This window comes from Bacillus rossius, chromosome 1 (assembly GCF_032445375.1).
Source record: "Bacillus rossius redtenbacheri isolate Brsri chromosome 1, Brsri_v3, whole genome shotgun sequence".
Taxonomy (NCBI): domain Eukaryota; kingdom Metazoa; phylum Arthropoda; class Insecta; order Phasmatodea; family Bacillidae; genus Bacillus; species Bacillus rossius.
In genome coordinates this window covers 249234020-249254468 of record NC_086330.1, presented here as the reverse complement: position 1 = coordinate 249254468, position 20449 = coordinate 249234020, and the positions used below count along the sequence as shown (strand labels likewise).

Sequence of the window (20449 nt, the reverse complement as noted above, 5' to 3'; positions counted from 1 at the left end):
ATTTTAGAGCTATAGTTTGCCTTAAAGCAGTTTATTTTAGGTTGACCTTGAAAAAAATTCTGTTATTTCTGAAATAATCTAGAAACTACCTTTCTGTTTTCAGACATTTTTATTTCCAGATAATTCTATGCAACACCAATTTGGGTTTTAAAAATCATTTAAATCAAACAAATATTATTGATAAATATTTAATTAAAAATAGTACTTGCATCACGGTCCTCGGAGGTTGTGGAATCAATTACCGTTGAATGCACGCAGACTCATGACGCATGTGCGACCGCTTCTATGCCCTGCATGCAGACAACACACGCGCGTGTGTCGCGCCTGTGCGACGTTCACCATAATCTCCGTTACAGTCGGTCCTCCACTTCGATCCATTAACATTGATTACACGATAAAGTTCTGGTCGAGTTCACTGCTAAACCTTTATCGAATAAATTTTTCAGTTTAGATTCCGCACGATGTCAGCTTGTCGCTAACCCATTTAAAGTTTTGTTATGCTTTTAGACTATTCTTTCAGTGAGCAGACTTTTCCATGTATAGCGAAATTGAAACCTCTAGGTATATTTGTCGTCATAAATACTTTCTGATTAGTTGTTTTTTGACGTGACTGAATTTTACCAGAAGTATATCCCAGCCACGAGTTTTACTGAAAGAGCCACGATTTTCCAACACTCTGTCAATCTGATTTTTGATGATTTTGGATAGTTTTATTTAAATAATAAATTGAATTTTTATGTTAACCTTGGAGCCAAAAAAAATATATGTTGAGAAATTTAGAGTAAATATAAAGTTAATTATCAAGTTCTCGAATTCAAACAGTAAGGTCCAGGCCATCTAGAATGCCGGCCGTGACAGCATCCTGCCTAAGTTTGCGCTCGGGCATACTTAATTATAGTGATTGAATTTGGTTTTCAGGTTCAATAGTCTTAAGCATTGCTGTGTATATGGAAGAGCAAAATAAAATGCCCAAAGCTACCTTAAACGCACATAACGGTAGGAATGGCAGCAGAGCTGTGTAAGGGCAGTTGCGGGCTCGCGCCCTCACCACGTGAGACGGCCGCCTTAGCTCGCCGGGCGCCGAGGCACCAATCAGCGGTGCGCTCGGTCAAAGGCCGAGGTGGCGGTCAGCTGTTCGCCGGCGGCCATGTTCCTGGCGCCCGCACACTAGCGCCGCGCGGCGGCAAGAATACGGCGACGAGGACAAGTACAAAGAGCGACTCTCTGTTCACGCCCCTGCCCACGAGCTCGCGATACAGACTGTCGATACCGCCGTACCTGGCTCCCATTGTGCATGTAATCGATTGTCGGGGCTATTTACCATAACAATGAGCCTCGCACGGCTTACCCCGGGCCGCGGGAGCGCTGCCTGGGATGGAAAGGTGAACAATACGTATCGCTCCCAGGACAGGAGGGTCAGGAGAGGGGGATATTAATTGGTCAGTAGTGAAGAGTGCTCGGGAGGGATGGAGGGGTCTCAACTCCTCCCCTCCACCCCTCCCTGAACACTCCCCGACACGGCGACACGTGTTGGCACAGACGGCGCCATTCTCCCCGACTAGTGCTGCGTGCTGCGTGGAGTAAGTCTCGTGAGTTCTCACTGTCTGCTGCTAAATACACCTTCATTATAAGTGGCTTGTGGTCAGAAACAATGTCATATCTATCCCCGTTTTATACCTTTTTAGTTTAACCGTCGTCATTTTACTGGCTACTTTAATGATTTGTGAATTTAAACATTCTATCGGTAGTTTCAAGGTCAACAATTAAGCAATTTACATTAGTTAATTACAGATAAATTATTCATGCATAACATAATACTTTACTTAAAACAAGGATGTAAATAATTTGAATGAAATATTATTTAGTCTTATATACTACTAGCTGCAGTATCCGGCGTTGCCTGGGCTGGGCACACGGTGATATATTGTCCACGAGTTAAAGAAAAATGGATAGCGCTATAGGACATTGTGGTGGACATAGAGAAATGACACTCAATTGTGGTTTGTATTTCTATGACATATGATTTTTTGTTTACTAATGTCAAACGGTTGAAAGGTTTAGAATTTCATGCGCTGCAATGCCATCTAACGGCGTGTTACAAAAAAAAAGGGATAGCATTAAAACGTTCTCCATGGAAATCACTTCAATGCGCCAACTTTCATGGCGATCGGTTAAACGGTGTCGGAGTTTATCAACGTCATATATACCAACATCCATTTTTATATATAGATTTATCAAAATCGCAATCACTATTTGTTAATATTCAACTTACTAATCAACTACTTATCACAGTCACAATCAGCATTTGTTATTATTTGTTTCTATGCGTTCCTTGAGTTATAGCAAAATAGATATGTTATAAATAATTGACATATAAAACGTCCAAAAATATTTAATGTTTGACAGGTAAGACGTCCAAAGTTAGTTCAGTTGCGTGTGATACAAATGTCATTTGCCAATAAATAAAACAATAATAGTTATTCATTGCTGTAGTATCCGGCGTTGCCCGAGCTGAACACAGGCGCTATATGATAGTGTGGTGGAAATAGAGAAATGACACACAATTACGGTTTGTATGTCTATGACCTATGATTATCCATTTATCCTTGGAGATCAGTTGAACGGTTTAGAAGTTGATGTGCTGCAGCACCATCTAGTGGCAAGTTACAAAAAAATGGTTAGCATAAAAACCTTCTCCATTAAAAACACTTTGATGTGCCAACTTTCATGGCGATCCTTCAAACAATGTTGGAGTTTATCTACGTCATACATACATACATACCAACATCCTATTATATATATACATATATATGTATATATATAATCACGTGAATTTTGACTTTGGAATAATTAACCTTACTTTGAAGAAAACGACATGTATACACATGGAGTTACAATGATATTTGGTACGTAACATGCAAGAATTTGAACGCAAACCACCACCGATTGGCCTTTTTATAACTTAACGGTGGCTTCTTAACGTGCTTTGCTAATGCATACCATTAAACTAACAAACAATGTGCTCTTATGTTGTAATTGACGTTTAGAATGAGGTTGCATGGGAGATGTTGAGTCGGGAGTCTAAGAAATCTCCCAAAGGGCAGAATAAAAGCAAGGCTCAAGAGCTGGCTGAAGCAGTATTCCGATAAAAAGAGGAGAAATCTAAACATCCAGACCGAAGTGGTTTGTCCACGTAAGGCGAATGGACCAGAAAGCACTCCCTAAGCGAGCATTAGTGGCCGGTGCGGGGAAGGACCGCGCCTGGAATGGCTGGCCCACTCGAGAGCCGGAGCAGGCATCTGCGCTGTGACTCCACGAGGCAAGTGCGTGAAGAAGCTGAGCCTAGCGGGAAGTGGTCCATTCGCGAAAACGTTTTTCTCTACGTCTCATGCATCCTACACATCATTCGAAAATCGTATGTGAAAAAATGTTCGCAAAAAATTAACAAAATTTATTTATAAAATTTTTAAATACACCCAAAAATAATTCAGTTACCTACACCTTAATAGCGAGAATTTTTCGCCTCAAGAAACGACAACCATGTGTGAACACTTTTGATTCCTTCCAAATCATTTTAGCTAAAAATATGAGTATTTTAAGTAAACTTCACTTATTATAACATTTTATTCACATGCTGTAGTTGGATATATTGTTAATCTTTGAGTTTTTCAATTGAAATTTGTGTTAGATGAACACAATGTTGTAAGCAGTTAGGCAATTAAATAAACAGCAAGGAACAGTGTGCCAGTAAAATATCAATAATTAATACGCATCCCACGAGTTTCATTACCTTTGTAAAATAGTGCGGATATTATTTGCTTAAGAATATTTACATTAATTAATTTATCAGATATTTCATCTCAGCTTGTTACAAGACTGGCTCACCTTAGCATATTAATTATTTTTTAGTTAGTATATTATCAACTTATTGCAACAATATTATAATTAATTTATAATTATTTTTACTTATTATTACTCCATTCTTAAGCGCCGAAACACAACAAATATTTGTATTGTATTAAAGAGTAACATTTCGCTACAATAATCATAATTAATTACAGACTTGTCGTTCAGACATTTTAAATATATAAATTTGGAAATAACTTAGTTAAAGGATTAATTGTTAAAAATTATTACTCTTAGTTAAAATACATTTTTCAAATTTAAACTCAAAAAACATGAATTGAAATAGGTCACGGGCCTTTTTTTTATAGAAAAATATTTTATTCTGCACACAGAAAAAATTTCAAACTACTTAAAATAAGTTATTTTATCACCAAATGAAAGTGTGTTTAGTTTATATTTGATTGCCAGTAAATAAAAACGTGAATATCAATTCCAAAATATTTCTGTACGAAGTTTTTTTCCTTTATATTTTAGACTAGCTTAAAACCCACGGATTCGATCGTGCAGTTTCAGAGTATTGCCTAAACATTACTATTTAAAGAAACGCATGTGCTTTAATTTAAATATTTTAAATAAATAAGTAGACACAATATATTTGTCAGGTGCATAAAAGTTTTATTATTTCATAACAAAACCGTTTAAGAATGATATTTTTAAGTGGATATGCGAAGGCCGTTTTAATTTTTAGTATAAATCAAGTCTCTCATTTTAAAACTTCGTATTTAGAGTATTAAAGTATGCATTTTACCTTGATGAAATCACACTTACCACCTTTTCATTTCATGGGGTAAACAATTTAAAAAAAAAATTGTCTAACACGCAACTTTGTAATTTTTAACTATATTTATGCAATCGCTTACACTAAAACTTTCATTTACTATGATATAAGATATGCGTGGAAAAATTAAGTAATTTCACATTATTACCAATACCTTTCATTATTTAAGTAAATTTGATACAATCGCATCTTTATTTGAACTAAAGAGTACAGATATAAAATTTATTATCCAACAAATTATTTTATTCTTAGTTTATTTAATATTCGGCCTACTAAAAAAATACCCAAATTTGTTATCCTTCTCCTCTTTTCTCACACGAATGCCAATGTAATAATTCTGAATTAAGTAAATATGGCAATATTCATTAACCAAACAAAAACTAAAGTAATTTATTTTTCTTTTTACTGCAGGTGAGAATTAGAATACAAATATAATAAACTTATATTTATAGTAAGTTTAAATTTATCTTGCCAATGCTGATTTAATGGATTACAAAACTTTTATTATTTTAAATAACCCTTGTTAAAAATTATAGCTGATATTTCTGAGAACATCGAATAAGAGAAGGTAGCTAAAAGTCTGTTCATTTCCAATATCTTAAATCAAGTTTTTTTTATTAAAATATATTTTTTTGAAATTTTAAAAATATATTTACAATATTTCAACTTTTAAAAATAAGAACTTCAGAAAATTAAAAAAAAAAAAAAAAGAGTTGGTGTATTTTGCATGTTTATAAATCATACCACAGAACTTACAGCCTGCTTGATTAGCTTCAGAGATACGAATTTTATAAAAATAAAAAATATACCATCGTTTCACCCCTTTTGCGGTCGAATATGGAAAAATTGTAAAGGTTAAAACATTATATTAAATCATAATTTGTACGTTATTCTTGCTCAGTTTCTAACCTTCATCTCAATTTGGTTGGATATATGGTTTATTACTATAAAAACTAACGTGCCCCCGTTTCACTGCTTAAGGGATCGAATATCGGGAAATGGTAAACGTACTCTACGTAATTAATTATTTTCGTTATTCATGCTAAATTTCTTACGTCCAACTTTGTTTTCTATGGAGATATGAATTTTTTATGATGAAACATAACTTACTCCCTTTTCACCCCCTTAAAAGACGAAATCCGGAAAAATTAAAATAATACATTTGTAACTATATATGCTTAATGCTCATTCTTAATTTCTAACCCTTAGATCTAGTAGATTCGGATGTATGGATTTTTTAAACCAAACTTAATCCCTTTACACAACTTAGGGGCGGAATATTGTGAATAAAATAAATAATAATTTATTATTACTTGAATATTTTACCATTAGTTAACGTTTTAATTAGTTTCTGAAATACGATTTATTTTTTAATAAATGAAGACTTGCCCCGATTTCACCCCTATTAAAAGCCGAGTTTAAATAAACTCAAAAAATAAGCAATATGTAACACTTGATGCAATTTTTTTTAAGTATCTTAACAAACTTTTGTCATTGAATTTGAACTGTTAGTTTTAGTCTTTTAAAATTAGCTACCCCTTATTAATTTCACAAACTGGTAAAATTGTGGTTGTTAATTCTTATATATTTATTTTTGGTACCCAAAATAATTAGTTATGCTTAATTTATTTCAGAAATATAATTATTAACCTTAAAATCATACTAGACGTTTTCACCCTTTAGGGGTTGTAAAATTGTGATTGGTAGTTTTCGCATGTTTGTAATTGACCCTTGTATAATTTTTAATGATTGGTTAACTTGGTAAATACAATTAATTATCTTCAATCCGTATTTAACACTTTTTCGCCCCTTAGGAGTTGAATTTCATGAAATGGTGAAATTGTGGTTTGTAGTTTTTTTATGTTTATTATTGGTATCAATAATAATTTATTGTCATTATAATATTCGGAGATATAATTGTTAATCTTAAAACCATATTTATTTTGTTCACGCCTTAGGGGTTGCATTTCGCAAAAATATATTGTGTTTGGTAATTTTGTTATGTTTATTATTGGTACCCATTATGAATTAATATCTTTATTATATTCGACGATATATATGATTTTTAAAAAACATAATTAATATTTTTTCACTACTAAGGGTTAGAATTTTGTCAAATAAAAAATGGTTATTGGCAGTTTTCGTATCTTTATTATTAGTATCCAAAATCATTTATTCCGCTTAAATGAATTCAAATATATAATAATTATTTTTAAAAACATATATACAACGTTTTCACCCCCCTTAAGGGTGGAATTACACGAGTGTGGTTGTTGTATGAGCGCCACTCACACGAGTGTGGTTGTTGTATGAGCGCCACTCACACGAGCGTGGTTGTTGCCGGAGTGCCACTCACACGAGCGTGGTTGTTGTATGAGCGCCACTCACACGAGCGTGGTTGTTGTATGAGCGCCACTCACACGAGCGTGGTTGTTGTATGAGCGCCACTCACACGAGCGTGGTTGTTGTATGAGCGCCACTCACACGAGTGTGGTTGTTGCCGGAGTGCCACTCACACGAGCGTGGTTGTTGTATGAGCGCCACTCACACGAGCGTGGTTGTTGTATGAGCGCCACTCACACGAGTGTGGTTGTTGTATGAGCGCCACTCACACGAGTGTGGTTGTTGCCGGAGTGCCACTCACACGAGCGTGGTTGTTGTATGAGCGCCACTCACACGAGCGTGGTTGTTGTATGAGCGCCACTCACACGAGCGTGGTTGTTGTATGAGCGCCACTCACACGAGTGTGGTTGTTGCCGGAGTGCCACTCACACGAGCGTGGTTGTTGTATGAGCGCCACTCACACGAGCGTGGTTGTTGTATGAGCGCCACTCACACGAGCGTGGTTGTTGTATGAGCGCCACTCACACGAGCGTGGTTGTTGCAGGTGCGGACATTGTTCGTGAGCGGACTGCCTATGGACGCCAAGCCGCGAGAGCTGTACCTGCTGTTCAGGGCGTACGAGGTGAGTGCGCATCCACGCTCAGTCCGAGCTGCGGGCAATGTACAACTAGTTGCCCTTATGTACGTGTGGGGTATTTCTTTTAAATCCTTACAGCACCCGAAACGATCGGGCAACAAGCCATCTTAGATTATTTACTTATTATAAAAACTGTAACCAGGGCCTTAGCCAGGATCTTGTGAAGGAGGGTCCAGTATAACCATGATATCATTTTTTACTAGTAATTTTTCTTTAAAATCGAATCTTAAAATATTTTCACTCTTAAATTTGGGGAATCTTAAACTTTTAGATTTAAAATGTAAACACATAAAAATATAAGAAATATTTGGCCTTAGAAACTAAAATGGAACATGTATTTTGGATTAACTTATATTTTTGTATATTTTTTTTATTTAATTTTTGGATTATTTCGTTAAAACAAGACATACATACATACATATTAACATTATTAAATACACAAATTTCTTATGTGAAGTTTGTACGAAAGTTATGCTTACAGAAACACGTGTGCTAACCAACATTAAGTATAGGCTACTTGAAAATACAATTCTTTCCGCAAGTCCGGCTACAATGGGGAGGAAATGCTTCAAAGTATCCCAATTTGGATTACAATAATCCTCCTAAAATAATATATATAACCATAAAAAGTCAAGTGACGTAGTAATTTCCGTGCATATAGTATATATATATATATATATATATATATATATAAAAGTTGTAGATTTGGTTAAACCATGTGATACTTAAGCCAAAACCACAATTTTGGAATGTCTTAAGGAGTTTGGTGGCGCAGTATAGAGACGCTGGACCAGTATTACAGAGAACCCGGGCTATAATACTTATCCAGTAATCTTGATAATCTCTCCAGAATATTGCTGGAATGTTTCCTTTAATGTAGGCCATAGCCGATTCCTTCCACAGTATCCTTACTCTGTGTGTAATATATAAGTATATATATATTTTTTTTGTCTTCTAATTTGTAATAGCACCCCGCAAAATCTATCCTATTGATGTTAATGAAAACAAGCAATATCTTAATAATAATAATAATAATAATACATGTTCTGACGGCAGATTTACAACATATCTCATCACCTTAGGTAAGTTTTTCCCACGGACGCGCGTCTTTCTCTATGCACACAACGTTCTTCATATTCCATTTAGACGAAGTTATGAGCACAGCTATTCATATATTTGTAAATTAACCATTCTTTATTTTCACCAAGTGTAGTTGTAGTACCCGTCGTTGGCGGGTTAGATTTTCATTTAGTTACAAAGCGTTCTGTTGCTCTCAGCACCTTATATAGGTATTTTACTATTTTTTAAAGAAATATAATTTTTTAAGGATATATATAGCCTATGTGTCAACATGCAATATTCTCCACGCAATAGCAAAACACATACATCTGATGTTTACGAACCACACGTGGTAAGTATTTTGTTACAACCCGTAAGACGTGATCCACGGTATAAATTAAGGATGGAAAAAAAAGGGGGAGGGAAGCAGTGTGCTGTATGAATTTACTTTTGCGTCAGTAAAACAATTATTTTACTTCACTGATCGCTGATATAGTTTGTTATTTACTTCATTTATATGTATCTTTTTTAAGTTTTAGTTCAAATGTTCTTTTACTATTTATATTAAAGAAATACTACATATCATAGCAATAGTGATAATCAATATTGCCAACCGTCTGCATTCCCATTAAAAATACAATTTAATAGAATGATAAGAAAATTAAACTAGTACAGTAATATTTCCAAAAATTATTATTGTGCTTGATTATTACCAAAAAACTTAGAAATAGACAGGGATGAAAAAACGTTAAAAACATTTACATTTAAACAATTTTATACATGCCAAAAAGAAAGGCACAAACATAACATTGCTATTAGCGCTGTTACGCTGAGGCTGGTCCTATCTGCTCCCACATGCTCACTGCAAGCACTAACTCTTTTGCCAACTCACAAGGCACACACTTGCTTGCCCAGATGGAGCCTAACCTGCATATTAAAAAAATTAGGAGAAAAACCTAAATGATGAAAATTTCACAAGATGGCAAAGCATAACAACACAAAACAGGTAAGTGTTATTAAATTTAATAAAGTGCAAATATCAAACAAATATAGGAAAAAAACACATTTACATTAACAATAAAAAAATAATCAAACTAATCTCATTACATTTTTTCCAGGTACAATGAATATATATATATGTATATATATATATATATATATATATATATATATATATATATATATATATATATATCTGTGTGTGTGTGTGTGTGTGTGGTTTTTATTAACACGAAATTATTTCAAAAAATATTCTTCACTGTTAAAAAATATATCTCAAGATACTTTATAACAAATGTTTTTGAGTGATTAGTTCTTAAATCTCTGAAAAATAACAGAATATACTATTTCAAATAATGTCAAGGTATTGGAGAGTTAAGTTACTTTTACTACTCTGGAACAAATATGACCACCAAGTAAACAGTACAGAAAGTGCAAAATATTATGAGCACTATAAAACTAACATTTACTTTACTTTAACAGGTGTATCACACACAAAATACCAAGAAAAAAGGTGTCAGAACACATTAGTGAAATGTACATTTATCCTTGTACAACAGCAAACGTATCAAACTTAAAAAAAATTGCTGACCATTAAAGAAAAAAACAAACACAAAAATTATACTTAACTCTCCAATAACTTCTATTCTCTCGTACCTCTCTCTCTCTCTCTCTCTCTCTCTCTCTCTCTCTCTCTCTGATGTCATTGATTCATGGTGGCGCCATCTTGATGGTCCTTGGTGCTCTATCCTGAACTGTCTAAAACCCCGATTATTTACATCATCGATACACAGGCGAGTCTTCCTGTTGTAATCTTCTTCTAGCTCAGATCTCGGTTAGTCCCCTGAGTTTGAAGATGTTTTTGAAGGAACTCTCATGGTTTTTTTAAATGGTATCTCTACAGAGGGTTCACGTCACCTTTCTGATGCTGGAGCTTTTAATCGTGTAGATTAGCTACAAGTTAGAGAGTTTGGTATAGGCCTCTTGAGTGAAGTCGGGGCGACCAGACTGGAGACTGGCTACTACCAGCAGCCGTAGACATCGGTCGATTATCATGGTGTGACTAGGCTTGGCAAAGATGTTCTGTGGTCCCACTTTGTCCCACATTTCTGATATAGAGACCAAATAATAAAATAACTCAAGGAAATAGTTGCAGGGGTTTTCTAAGTATTCCCTCCAGTAACACTTAGCCAAATGTCCTACCAATGGTTGAGTAAGTGGCTTGTAGCTCAGCCACCACGCTGTTGCAAAGCCACGAAGCACAGAGAACTCTGGTGGATTTGTACAAGAGCCATGTGCGCTGCTGGTAGACGGTATTAGCGCGGAAGGGAGAGTTAAGGCGAGGTCGTGCAGCCACTAGACTCGTGACCATGGCAACGCCTCCTCTGGCAAGTACACAAGCCCACTGACAGCACTTTTGCGACTATAAGTCTAGTTTCGGAGCACATCAGAGTCACAAGTGTGGCAACTGTTTTGCACGAAGCCATACCACCTTAGCTATTATTTATTCTCTTGAATTACTTAAGGAGAAATATGATTTAATCACAAAACGACAGTTAATTGAAGGTGTAAACATACACTAATTTGTGAATGTAACATTTCTTATATACAGTTCGAAAAGAGGTTAATTTTTTTCTGTAATAAATATATCACTAACGATCTTCTAGTGAACCAATCATTAAGTGTTTCAACTAACTCCGTGTTGAAATTAATCTTTAAGCACAGGTTATCCATATGTTTAATGAGATGCTCTTCGTTCATTTGGAGCAAATGTTCATATTTCGTCAACATGATTCCGCAGTTGATAACAGATTATTGACTCTTTTAGTTAGTTAGCACATTGCTGCTTCAAATCACTGCTTTATCCAGTTTGTAGAGAACTTGGCTACGAAAAACGAGAGTTTGTTAAAATTTCATCAAGGTACAATTGATTTTGAAGGCTGCTAGGCTCTTGATGCACATTCCAGTTTTATTTTTAGATCACTGCCTTTGAGCTCGTCCCATAGAAATAACGAAATGCTGTTTTTATTTCTTAGGCTTGGGGCCATGTCTCCTCCTGGTTCAGAAGGGAGGGGGAGGGTTGAGAAAAACGAATAAAACTTGCTTTTGGATTGCCAAGTGTCTAAATAGGCTAATTATTAAAATGATTAAAGACCCATGGTTCAGCCTGAAGGAAAGAGCTGCTCAAGTGTTAAAGGTGGGAAAGAAAAAAATAAAACCATTAAAAAATAGCCATGTATAAATGTTCATAATGTGTAAAAAAATTTAACTCGCTCATTCATCACTGCCACAGACAAATAGACAGTAGGAAAAGTAAAATAATTAAGTGGAAACGAATGTTTCACAGAGAGAAAAAAGTGGTTTTTAACCCTAAAATGCAATTATAAGCACAGTAAAAGTATTTCACTAGTTTTATTCATAATAATATTTAATTTAATTTTTAAACACAAATGTAAATAACACCATGCGAGATATAATGACATTAGAAACCATACACGCAGTTTCCTGATTAAGTGTTCTCTGTACCCTCGCTGCTCTGTCCTCCACACTGCGCTGTGCCCCACCGCTCTGAGTAGGTTAAACTTTTTTTACCTCGGGACATCAGTATCTTTTCAAGGATCGTGTTTTTGTGTTTCTGAGTACGCATGGTAAGAAATAAGAGAGCGAAAAATTAAGGACCCTTTCAAGTAAGCAAACTTATTAATTTTAAACATTTATTAAACTTTGAATAGCACATGTTAAGGTACTCAGCAATTAATAAAGTACCTATACTACTATGACACAAACCCAATATTTATTCGCACCCGTAATATCGCCTTCGTTTGGTATAGACCGCGTCATTTCGGAAAATGTCGCCAAGATTGACGGACAGTAATGCCAAGTCTTTTCTCTTTACAAGGTATCAGGAAATAATACCAATATTTATTATCTTACAGATAGAATTTCAAGAATTATTTAGGGTTTTATTATTGGTTACCGAAATTAATAACAATTTTAAAATATTTTCAAATATGATATAATAAAAGAAATAATTAGTTAATCGATAATTAATGACATATCTCAGGCTTTCGCAGCCATTACCTCAAGTTTCTTGCCTTGTGGGATTAAGCCGCGTCGAGGGCAAATGTTTTATCAACGTTTCGGTAAACCTTGCACTCGCTATCATCAGGTTAGCATTCTACTGAGGGCTTATATGTCCTCTTGCCTTTATATAATCTTATCTGGGATCTATGTGTTATTTGATTTGCTGCAGCTGTGGGCCAGTTAGAGGCTTCTTTATTCCTGGTTGGCTGGTTGGTTCGGCCCATCAGTGGCTGGTTGTCTGGGCTATCTGGCCAGCTGGAGACGATCTGTCTTTGTTAATTGGTTTTGAGGGTTTATGAAAATATGTTCCAGTTTCTGCTTAGTTGGTAACATCCTCCACGTTTATATTTCACTGGGGTTTGAATATTTCTGTGTCCTTACGAATGAATCATGTTTTTTTTTTTGGCTGTAGGCTTATGGGAGCGTTCAAGTAATACGTAACGCAATTTTTTGATATTTTTGACCCCCCCTCCCCCCCATGTAACGCGCCGTAACGTTTTTCTGTACCCCCCTCCCCCTTAGTAAAACGTTACGTAACCCCAAGTGACCATTTTTACCTAAAAGTCACAATTATGTGGCGTAACGTACCGGAATAAGTCACTAAAATACCTTTGTTATTGTTTTAATCGCGTTAATGTTATTTATTAACATTTGAAATGTCTTGTTTTTAAAAGCAAGAGCTTTCTAATGTTTTTTTGTCCTAATAAATGTTTACTACTCAATCATACATTTAGCAATCATACATTTAATTACGTCGTTTTCCTGACTTGGCTCTGTCCTTACTCACTTTTTGCTTTATCCGCCATTGTTCTTCTCATGCATTCTCCTATTTTAGCGTTTTACTAATAAAGCTATTAAAATCAAATAGGTAACAAATTTTATTTCTTATAATTATTTTTACCTTTGGCAATGCAATTAAAAACATAAAACTAACTGCAATAAAATATATTTGTCAAAATATAATCGTATTTAAGAATACGATCGAACGAAAACGAAAAACATTTAAAATAAAATTAGCCATAATTAAAATAAGTAGATTGTAAAAAAAAAAAAATTCAATTGGAGTTTTACTGCTCCTCTGTCCGTGGGTTTGCCAGCCACTCAGATTCTTTCATTACTGGCATCCGGAGAGCAGACGAAGAGGGTTCCGGAATTGTTAACCCGCTTGCATCAACTTCGTCTTCGTCGAGCCAATCGGCATCCTCAGACGATGTTTCACAACGACGCACAATGCAGAGAAGCTCATTTGCCCTTCTTGCAGCAAGTCGCTGTGGCCGTACTCGACTTTCACGAAGGTCTTGGGCAGTCTTGCCATGCATGTAACGATTGTGCATTTACACACTCTTGTGGGATGTAAAAAAAAAACCACAGGTTGAACATACTCGGTTCTTTAGGTCGGATTGTACTGATGGGCAAAATAAATCGTAAGGTATCTGCTTAAACCCTTCTAGAGGAGGCGACAGATCAACAGACAACCTCACAAGAAGTGGCGAAAACTTGCATGATCCTTTGTCTATCTGACTAGGTACAACAAACTTGTTTGCGGTTTGAAGGATTGGGCAGTGTGGCGGCAGGTAAGTTTCTGGAAAGACAGATTTTAATGCACTCCTCAAGCGAGAACAGCAGGATTCATCCGCGCATTTAATAACTTGCAAGAAATATTGCGATTCACGGACGTGAGCGCTATACCACGCCATATTAGGGTCTGCTGGATCCTGCAAGCTATCTTCAGGGTTTCTATATTCCGCCGAAACATCGTAGTTGTCAATTTTCATACAGTCGGTCGAGTGCTTGGAGCACATAAACGGAAAGGGTTGCCATCTTGGGAGAACAAAATACGAACAATTCAATCGGGAATCCTCCATAAAAAATAAACGAAAAGGGTTGCCAACTTGGGAGATTTTAATTCACTAGTTTTTTTATTAACCTTTCAGACCAATCGTCTTTCGTACCACAACATTACTGTTGTGATGAGAGAAAATCTCACACATAGAAAACAGTGTATTTTGAATATCAATACCTATATAATTTCTAATATGGCGATTGGAGTCTACGTTGACAACCGAAGTATAACGAAGCCATCCGAATAGCGGTATTTTTTGTTTTAACTACTTTACTGGAGTGACGAGAATAATTATCACAGCTGTTGATATATATATATATATATATATATATATATTTGCTTTATGTTTGGAGTTAAAAAAAACAATATTCACTAATCCTGTAAAGCAAGCAGAAGCAATTTTGTGAAGGTAAAAAAAAAAATTTAAGCTATCATGCCATTTGAAATTTAGAGAAAAAAAAGTTTTAAAAAATGCGTGAAAGAATCTGTCTCTACGCGACCGTTCTGAAGGGTAAAAAAAAAAACAATGTGACGTAACGCGTAGATATTACCCCCCCTCCCTCCCCTGTAACGCATCGTAACGTTTTACAAGACCCCCCCTCCCCCCAAATTCGTTACGTAATACTTGAACGCTCCCTATATTAATTAAATTCAATGCAGTGACTTGTTTCCATGCAGTGTTCTGCTATGGCGGATCTCGTTTTCATGTTTGTAGTCGCTTATGTGCTTTTTGAGCCTGGTAATGATTCGCCTGCCAGTTTGTCCTATGTATACTTTGCCACATGAACATTGGATTCTGTTATAACTAGCCACATTTTCAGCTGGAGTATTGCCGTTTACTGCTGTCAAAGTTGCCCCAATCTAATCAATAAATGGCTTCGAAAATAGTATAAATTTTATGTTTCCTGAGAATTCTAACCATATTTTCAAACATTTCTTTGATGTAGGGAATCAAAGATTTTCTTGAGAGATGTTCGATGTTCGTTTAGATAGATTTCGAAGAAAGACTACCTATTGTAGCCGTTACCATGGTGCGACTTCCGATTTTATATAATTTTTCGTTTCATGCTCCAAAAACCTCAAAACCATTGTAAAATAAAACTTTTATATAATTTTTATGGATACAAACTTTGCACCAATCACTTCCAAAATGATACATAAAATCTGGTACTGGAATATCTCATTTGAGTTAGTTAATGGGCCAAATCCTACCCAGGGGGTAGAAATGGTTAAGGTTTATCGAAAAAAATAAAAGTCGTTGTAACTCCCATAATATGACGAATATCGCTTCTGTTTGAACGTATTATAAATCGTAGCAGTAATACCCAAACTTTTTGTATGAATACATTTTTGATGCAACCAACCATAACGTCAAGGAATGGTGAAAACAAGGTTTGGAGGACAAAAAAATCATAACTCCCTTAGTAGGAACACAATAGAATCCATTCAAATGGTTGCATATGATTTTTATCTAAAAAAATTGTCTGAAAATATTTTTAATAATACGAATCATTTCTGCAAGAGGTAGAAAAAACAGAGGTAGAATTTTCAAAAAACTATAAAATCCATACCATGTACGTCAAATACGTTCCTATTTATTGTAAAACTATAAAATATTATCTTCAACTTTTGTCAGAAATAATGTGTTAAAAACTATTACTGCAAGGAGTGGAAAATAACAGCGGTTGAAAGACAAAAAAAATCATAACTCTTTTAGTATGCACACTATTAAATTCGTTCAAAGTGTTTGTAAACCGTATAAATGTTTGGTAAAACTTTTGCCTGGGACATTTTTTGATAAGATGAACCTTTACAGCAAGGGGTGGAAAAAAAACAGGGTTAATATTTAAAAATAAATTCAAACAACCGTACCATGTACACTATTAAATCATTTTTATTTATTGTGAAACACTAAAATATAATCTACAACTTTCGTCTGAAAATTTTTTTCACGGCTAATCATTACTGCAAGGAGTGGAAAAAAGTGGTTTCGAATGACAAAAAAATCATAATTTCCTAGATAGCAAAATTATCAAATACGTTTATATTGATTGTAAACCTTAAAATATTATATAAAACATTTGTCTGAAAATGTTTTTGATACAACCAACCATTGATTCTAATAAACAGGTATAAATAGACAAAAATACCTAACTCCTTTATTAGGTAACCAGTAAAGTACATAATAATTAGTTGTAAATATTTTAATAACTCTCTTAAACTTTGTCTGAAATAATGTTTTATTTGACAAACCATTACTACAAAGGGTTGAAAAAAATAAAGTTTCGGATAAATACCTAAATAAAACTTACATACCATGTACACATTCTTATTCGTTCTTATTTATTTAAAACTTTTTAAATATTGTCTAAAACGTTTGTCTTAAATAAATTTCTATGTAACCAATTTTTACTGAAAGTGGTAGAAAAGACAAGGGTTAATAGACAAAAAATGAATAACTTGTTTAGCAGGTATAATTTCAAATTCGTTATAATTTATTGTAAAAATTCTAAAAGTTATTAAAACCTTTGGCTGAAACAATTTTTTATGAAACGAACTATTACCGTAAAATCAGGGGTTAAAATAACAAAAATATCAATACTTCCTTACTATCAAATTCGTTCAAATATATTTTTAACTATCTTAATATTATTTAAAACCTTCATCCAAAGCAAGTTTTTATATGACTACGTATTAGCACAAAGTATGAAAAACAGTGTTTGAAGGTAAAAAAAATTCGTAACTGCCTGTATGCATATAAAATTCGTTCAAAGAGATTTATTCTGGATGCATGAAGTTAAAAATATTTTAAACATTTTCTCTATATGGAATATGAGAACATGTTTTATCAATCACTTTTTGAAATATTAAATAAAATATGGGATATCAAGTAAATAAAGTTCTTAAATTGTTTCAGAAGTTTATAAAAGTTTCCAGAACGTTTCCAGTAGATAGGGGTACTTCGAAATCTATCTACGCCTGTAGGCTGTGCCAAAAGGGATTTTTTGCTTGAGGAGGCATTATAAAAATTAAATAAAATGTATGTGTACCTTTCTTATGAATTTAATTTTAGTGTATTTGTAAATATATGCACAGACAAGTTGTAAAAGAAGAGAGATTTTATATTTAGTACGTTTATTTATCATACCAAATATTTTATCTCTGGCTTGATTAGCTCCGGAAATATGATTTCTTTTATTAAAATTGTAACTACCTGCATCTCACCTCTTTGGTGGTTGTATTTCAATAAATTGAAAATATACCCTTCGTTACGCATTATCTATACTATTATAAAACTGTATCCGTCTGTTTGTCTGTTTGTTTGTTCAAGCATCACTGGACTGATTTGTATGAAACAGTTTGTGTTTAAAAGCTTATGATTAGACTTAAAAACTTGTACATATTTTATCTGTCTAGAACACGAAAGCAGCTTGAAATAAATGAAAGATTAGGTTCTTGAAACAAACATCGGTCAAAGATATTTAAAATTGTATGTTCTATAAGGAGTTACTAACGAGGCAATATACTTTTAACACACTTTTATTAGCTTCACTTGTAACTATGTAATCTAATCTTGATAGTTGATTTTAACCTACTTCTAACTATATTATCGATTAGAAACTTTGCAAGTATATGTAACCCGGATGACAATGTAATAATTTTATGACTAAAACCTGAAGAGAGAGGGTGGGCGGGTTATAGCGTCAGAAAACCGCTTATTTCGAGCTATAGGCAAAAAAAATTCTTTCAAGCAATGTGCAATACCGTGCTTATTTGTGTATCCATTAGGCCAGTGCATGGTGGTAAATTCGCCGGCGGTCGAATCCCCTTCCCCAAACCGAAATTTCGAAAATTTGAAAAATAAATTCTCTTTCGATTTGGAGTGTTTCCGATCCAAGATGCCAGGGTATGGTGTAAAATGTGTTTGGGGTTCGATTTACCCCCACCCCCTCCCAGATAAGAGTTAGTTTGCCCCCGATTTTTCGAAAGTCTGGAAAATTTAAATACGCTGATTTTGATGTGTTCCCGAGGTCTTCCGGCACCATCGGACCCCTCCGGTGGGGCCTCAGTTGGGGTGGGGCGATGGAAAAGGGGGGTGTTCAATTGTCCTCTAAATTTTGGGAACTCGGAAAATTGATTTTGTGGTGCACTTAGAGGTGTATTACGAAGTCGGACGTTGGTGGAATAACCTCCTCCCCCGTTCGATGGAATTTATCCTTGTTGTGAATCCATGAGACCGGGGCATGGTGAGGGAGTCACTCTTTAATGTTGGATGCGGGATGCTCACTCACGATCGCAAGAAAAGGAGAGCTTCGCTAGACACCAAGGAGAAGGAAGTTCGTCTTGCATGATAATGATTCTCAGTTATCTTATAGCAAATAAATTGACTAAGTAATGATTTATTTTAATTCCACTTGATAAAATTATTGTAAGTAATGATTTAGTAACAGATATTCACTAATTAAATGTAACTCTGAATAAAATTGAATGTATCATAAAGTAAAAAATTTCATGCAGAAATATCCAGAAGCACTCGAGAACACCAGCAGAACTCTCGCCAGGAATAACCAGGAGCACACGGAGAAATAAAACAACAGAAGCATCACTATTTTTGGTAATTTTACATAAATTATTTATTTTTTCCTTCGGTCAAGGATCGATCTAAGCACTGTATGTGATCGGCTCAATCAGTAAATTAACAGGTAATATATATTATGAATTGTTTAATTGTTTACAAATTTCTACCTAGATAATTACAGAATTACAAAATGGCAGCCAAGACGACCGACCAGATGGCGAACGTCGCGGTGATAAATAAATAAAAAATTAAACTAATTTGTTGTCAGCGCCATTTATAAAACGAAAAAAATGTCGGATCCAAAAATGGCGGCCTCCAGCCGCCGAAAATATGATGGTCGCCATGAAGTCTTACTGACTGACGAAATATCTACCTCGGTATTAGTTGTGGATGGTCAGTCTGCTGATGGCTTATGTGGAGGAAGGATTTGTTTCTATTTTAATCGAATTACCTCGCCAGATTCAAACCGATGATTCCATGATGCAAGTACATTTTTATTTTAAAAAATGTATTAATTGAATTTTTATAAATGTTAAAAAATATTTTTTTTATTAATATTGGAAATAACTACTAATTTTCAAGATGGCCCCCGTAAAGAAAAGTGCAACGCTAGGAAGAGGGGGTTTCGATTCCAAGATTGCGGTAAGTTTTATAATATTTTTATTTATTAATTTTATAAATTTTAAAAATCTTTCCCGATTTTCTAGCATTCAAAATATAGATTTCCAAGACGACGGTCGTAATGAAAACTGCAACACAAGGGATTAAGGTCTTCTATTGCGGAAACCAAAATGGCAGACATTTAAAAAAAAACAAGATGGCGACAGGAAATGATGTTATCCAAGATGGTTACCGAAGTCATTGACCCGCTTCCTGCTCCCCACTCTGGATCCCAACCCTTGACCCCAACCCTTGATCCCACCCTGTACCCTGTGCCAGACTTTCTTATTCCCTACTACTGTAGAGGGATACTGTCTAATAAGAAATTATAGAATGTCCGGTGAAACAGGAGGTAGAGTAGAGTTGTTTGTAAACAACAACTTTCACGTGATACCGATAGAGGAAACAAACTCTTAATCCCACTCCATCGAGTAGTTCGGCACAAGAACATAATCGCTGCTGTCGGAGTCCTGTAAAATCCACCCAACATACCATTTAAGGACTTGCAGTCTTTTGAAAACGAAGTGGGATACATGCTATAAAAGTATGACGATTTCATCT

General features: G+C 34.8%; 1 protein-coding gene across 5 annotated transcripts in view; it reads left to right on the top strand.

Moving 5' to 3' along the window:
* The first annotated feature begins 7575 nt into the window (after positions 1 to 7575).
* The window catches only part of LOC134527457 (U1 small nuclear ribonucleoprotein A-like), a 120900-nt gene continuing 108026 nt past the window's right edge, over positions 7576 to 20449 (top strand). For all 5 annotated transcript variants that reach the window (XM_063360152.1, XM_063360149.1, XM_063360150.1 and 2 more), the window contains exon 1: positions 7576 to 7649. In XM_063360152.1, the coding sequence (XP_063216222.1) occupies positions 7602 to 7649 (48 nt within the window). In that variant the 5' untranslated portion in view covers positions 7576 to 7601. The remainder of the gene's footprint in view (positions 7650 to 20449) is intronic.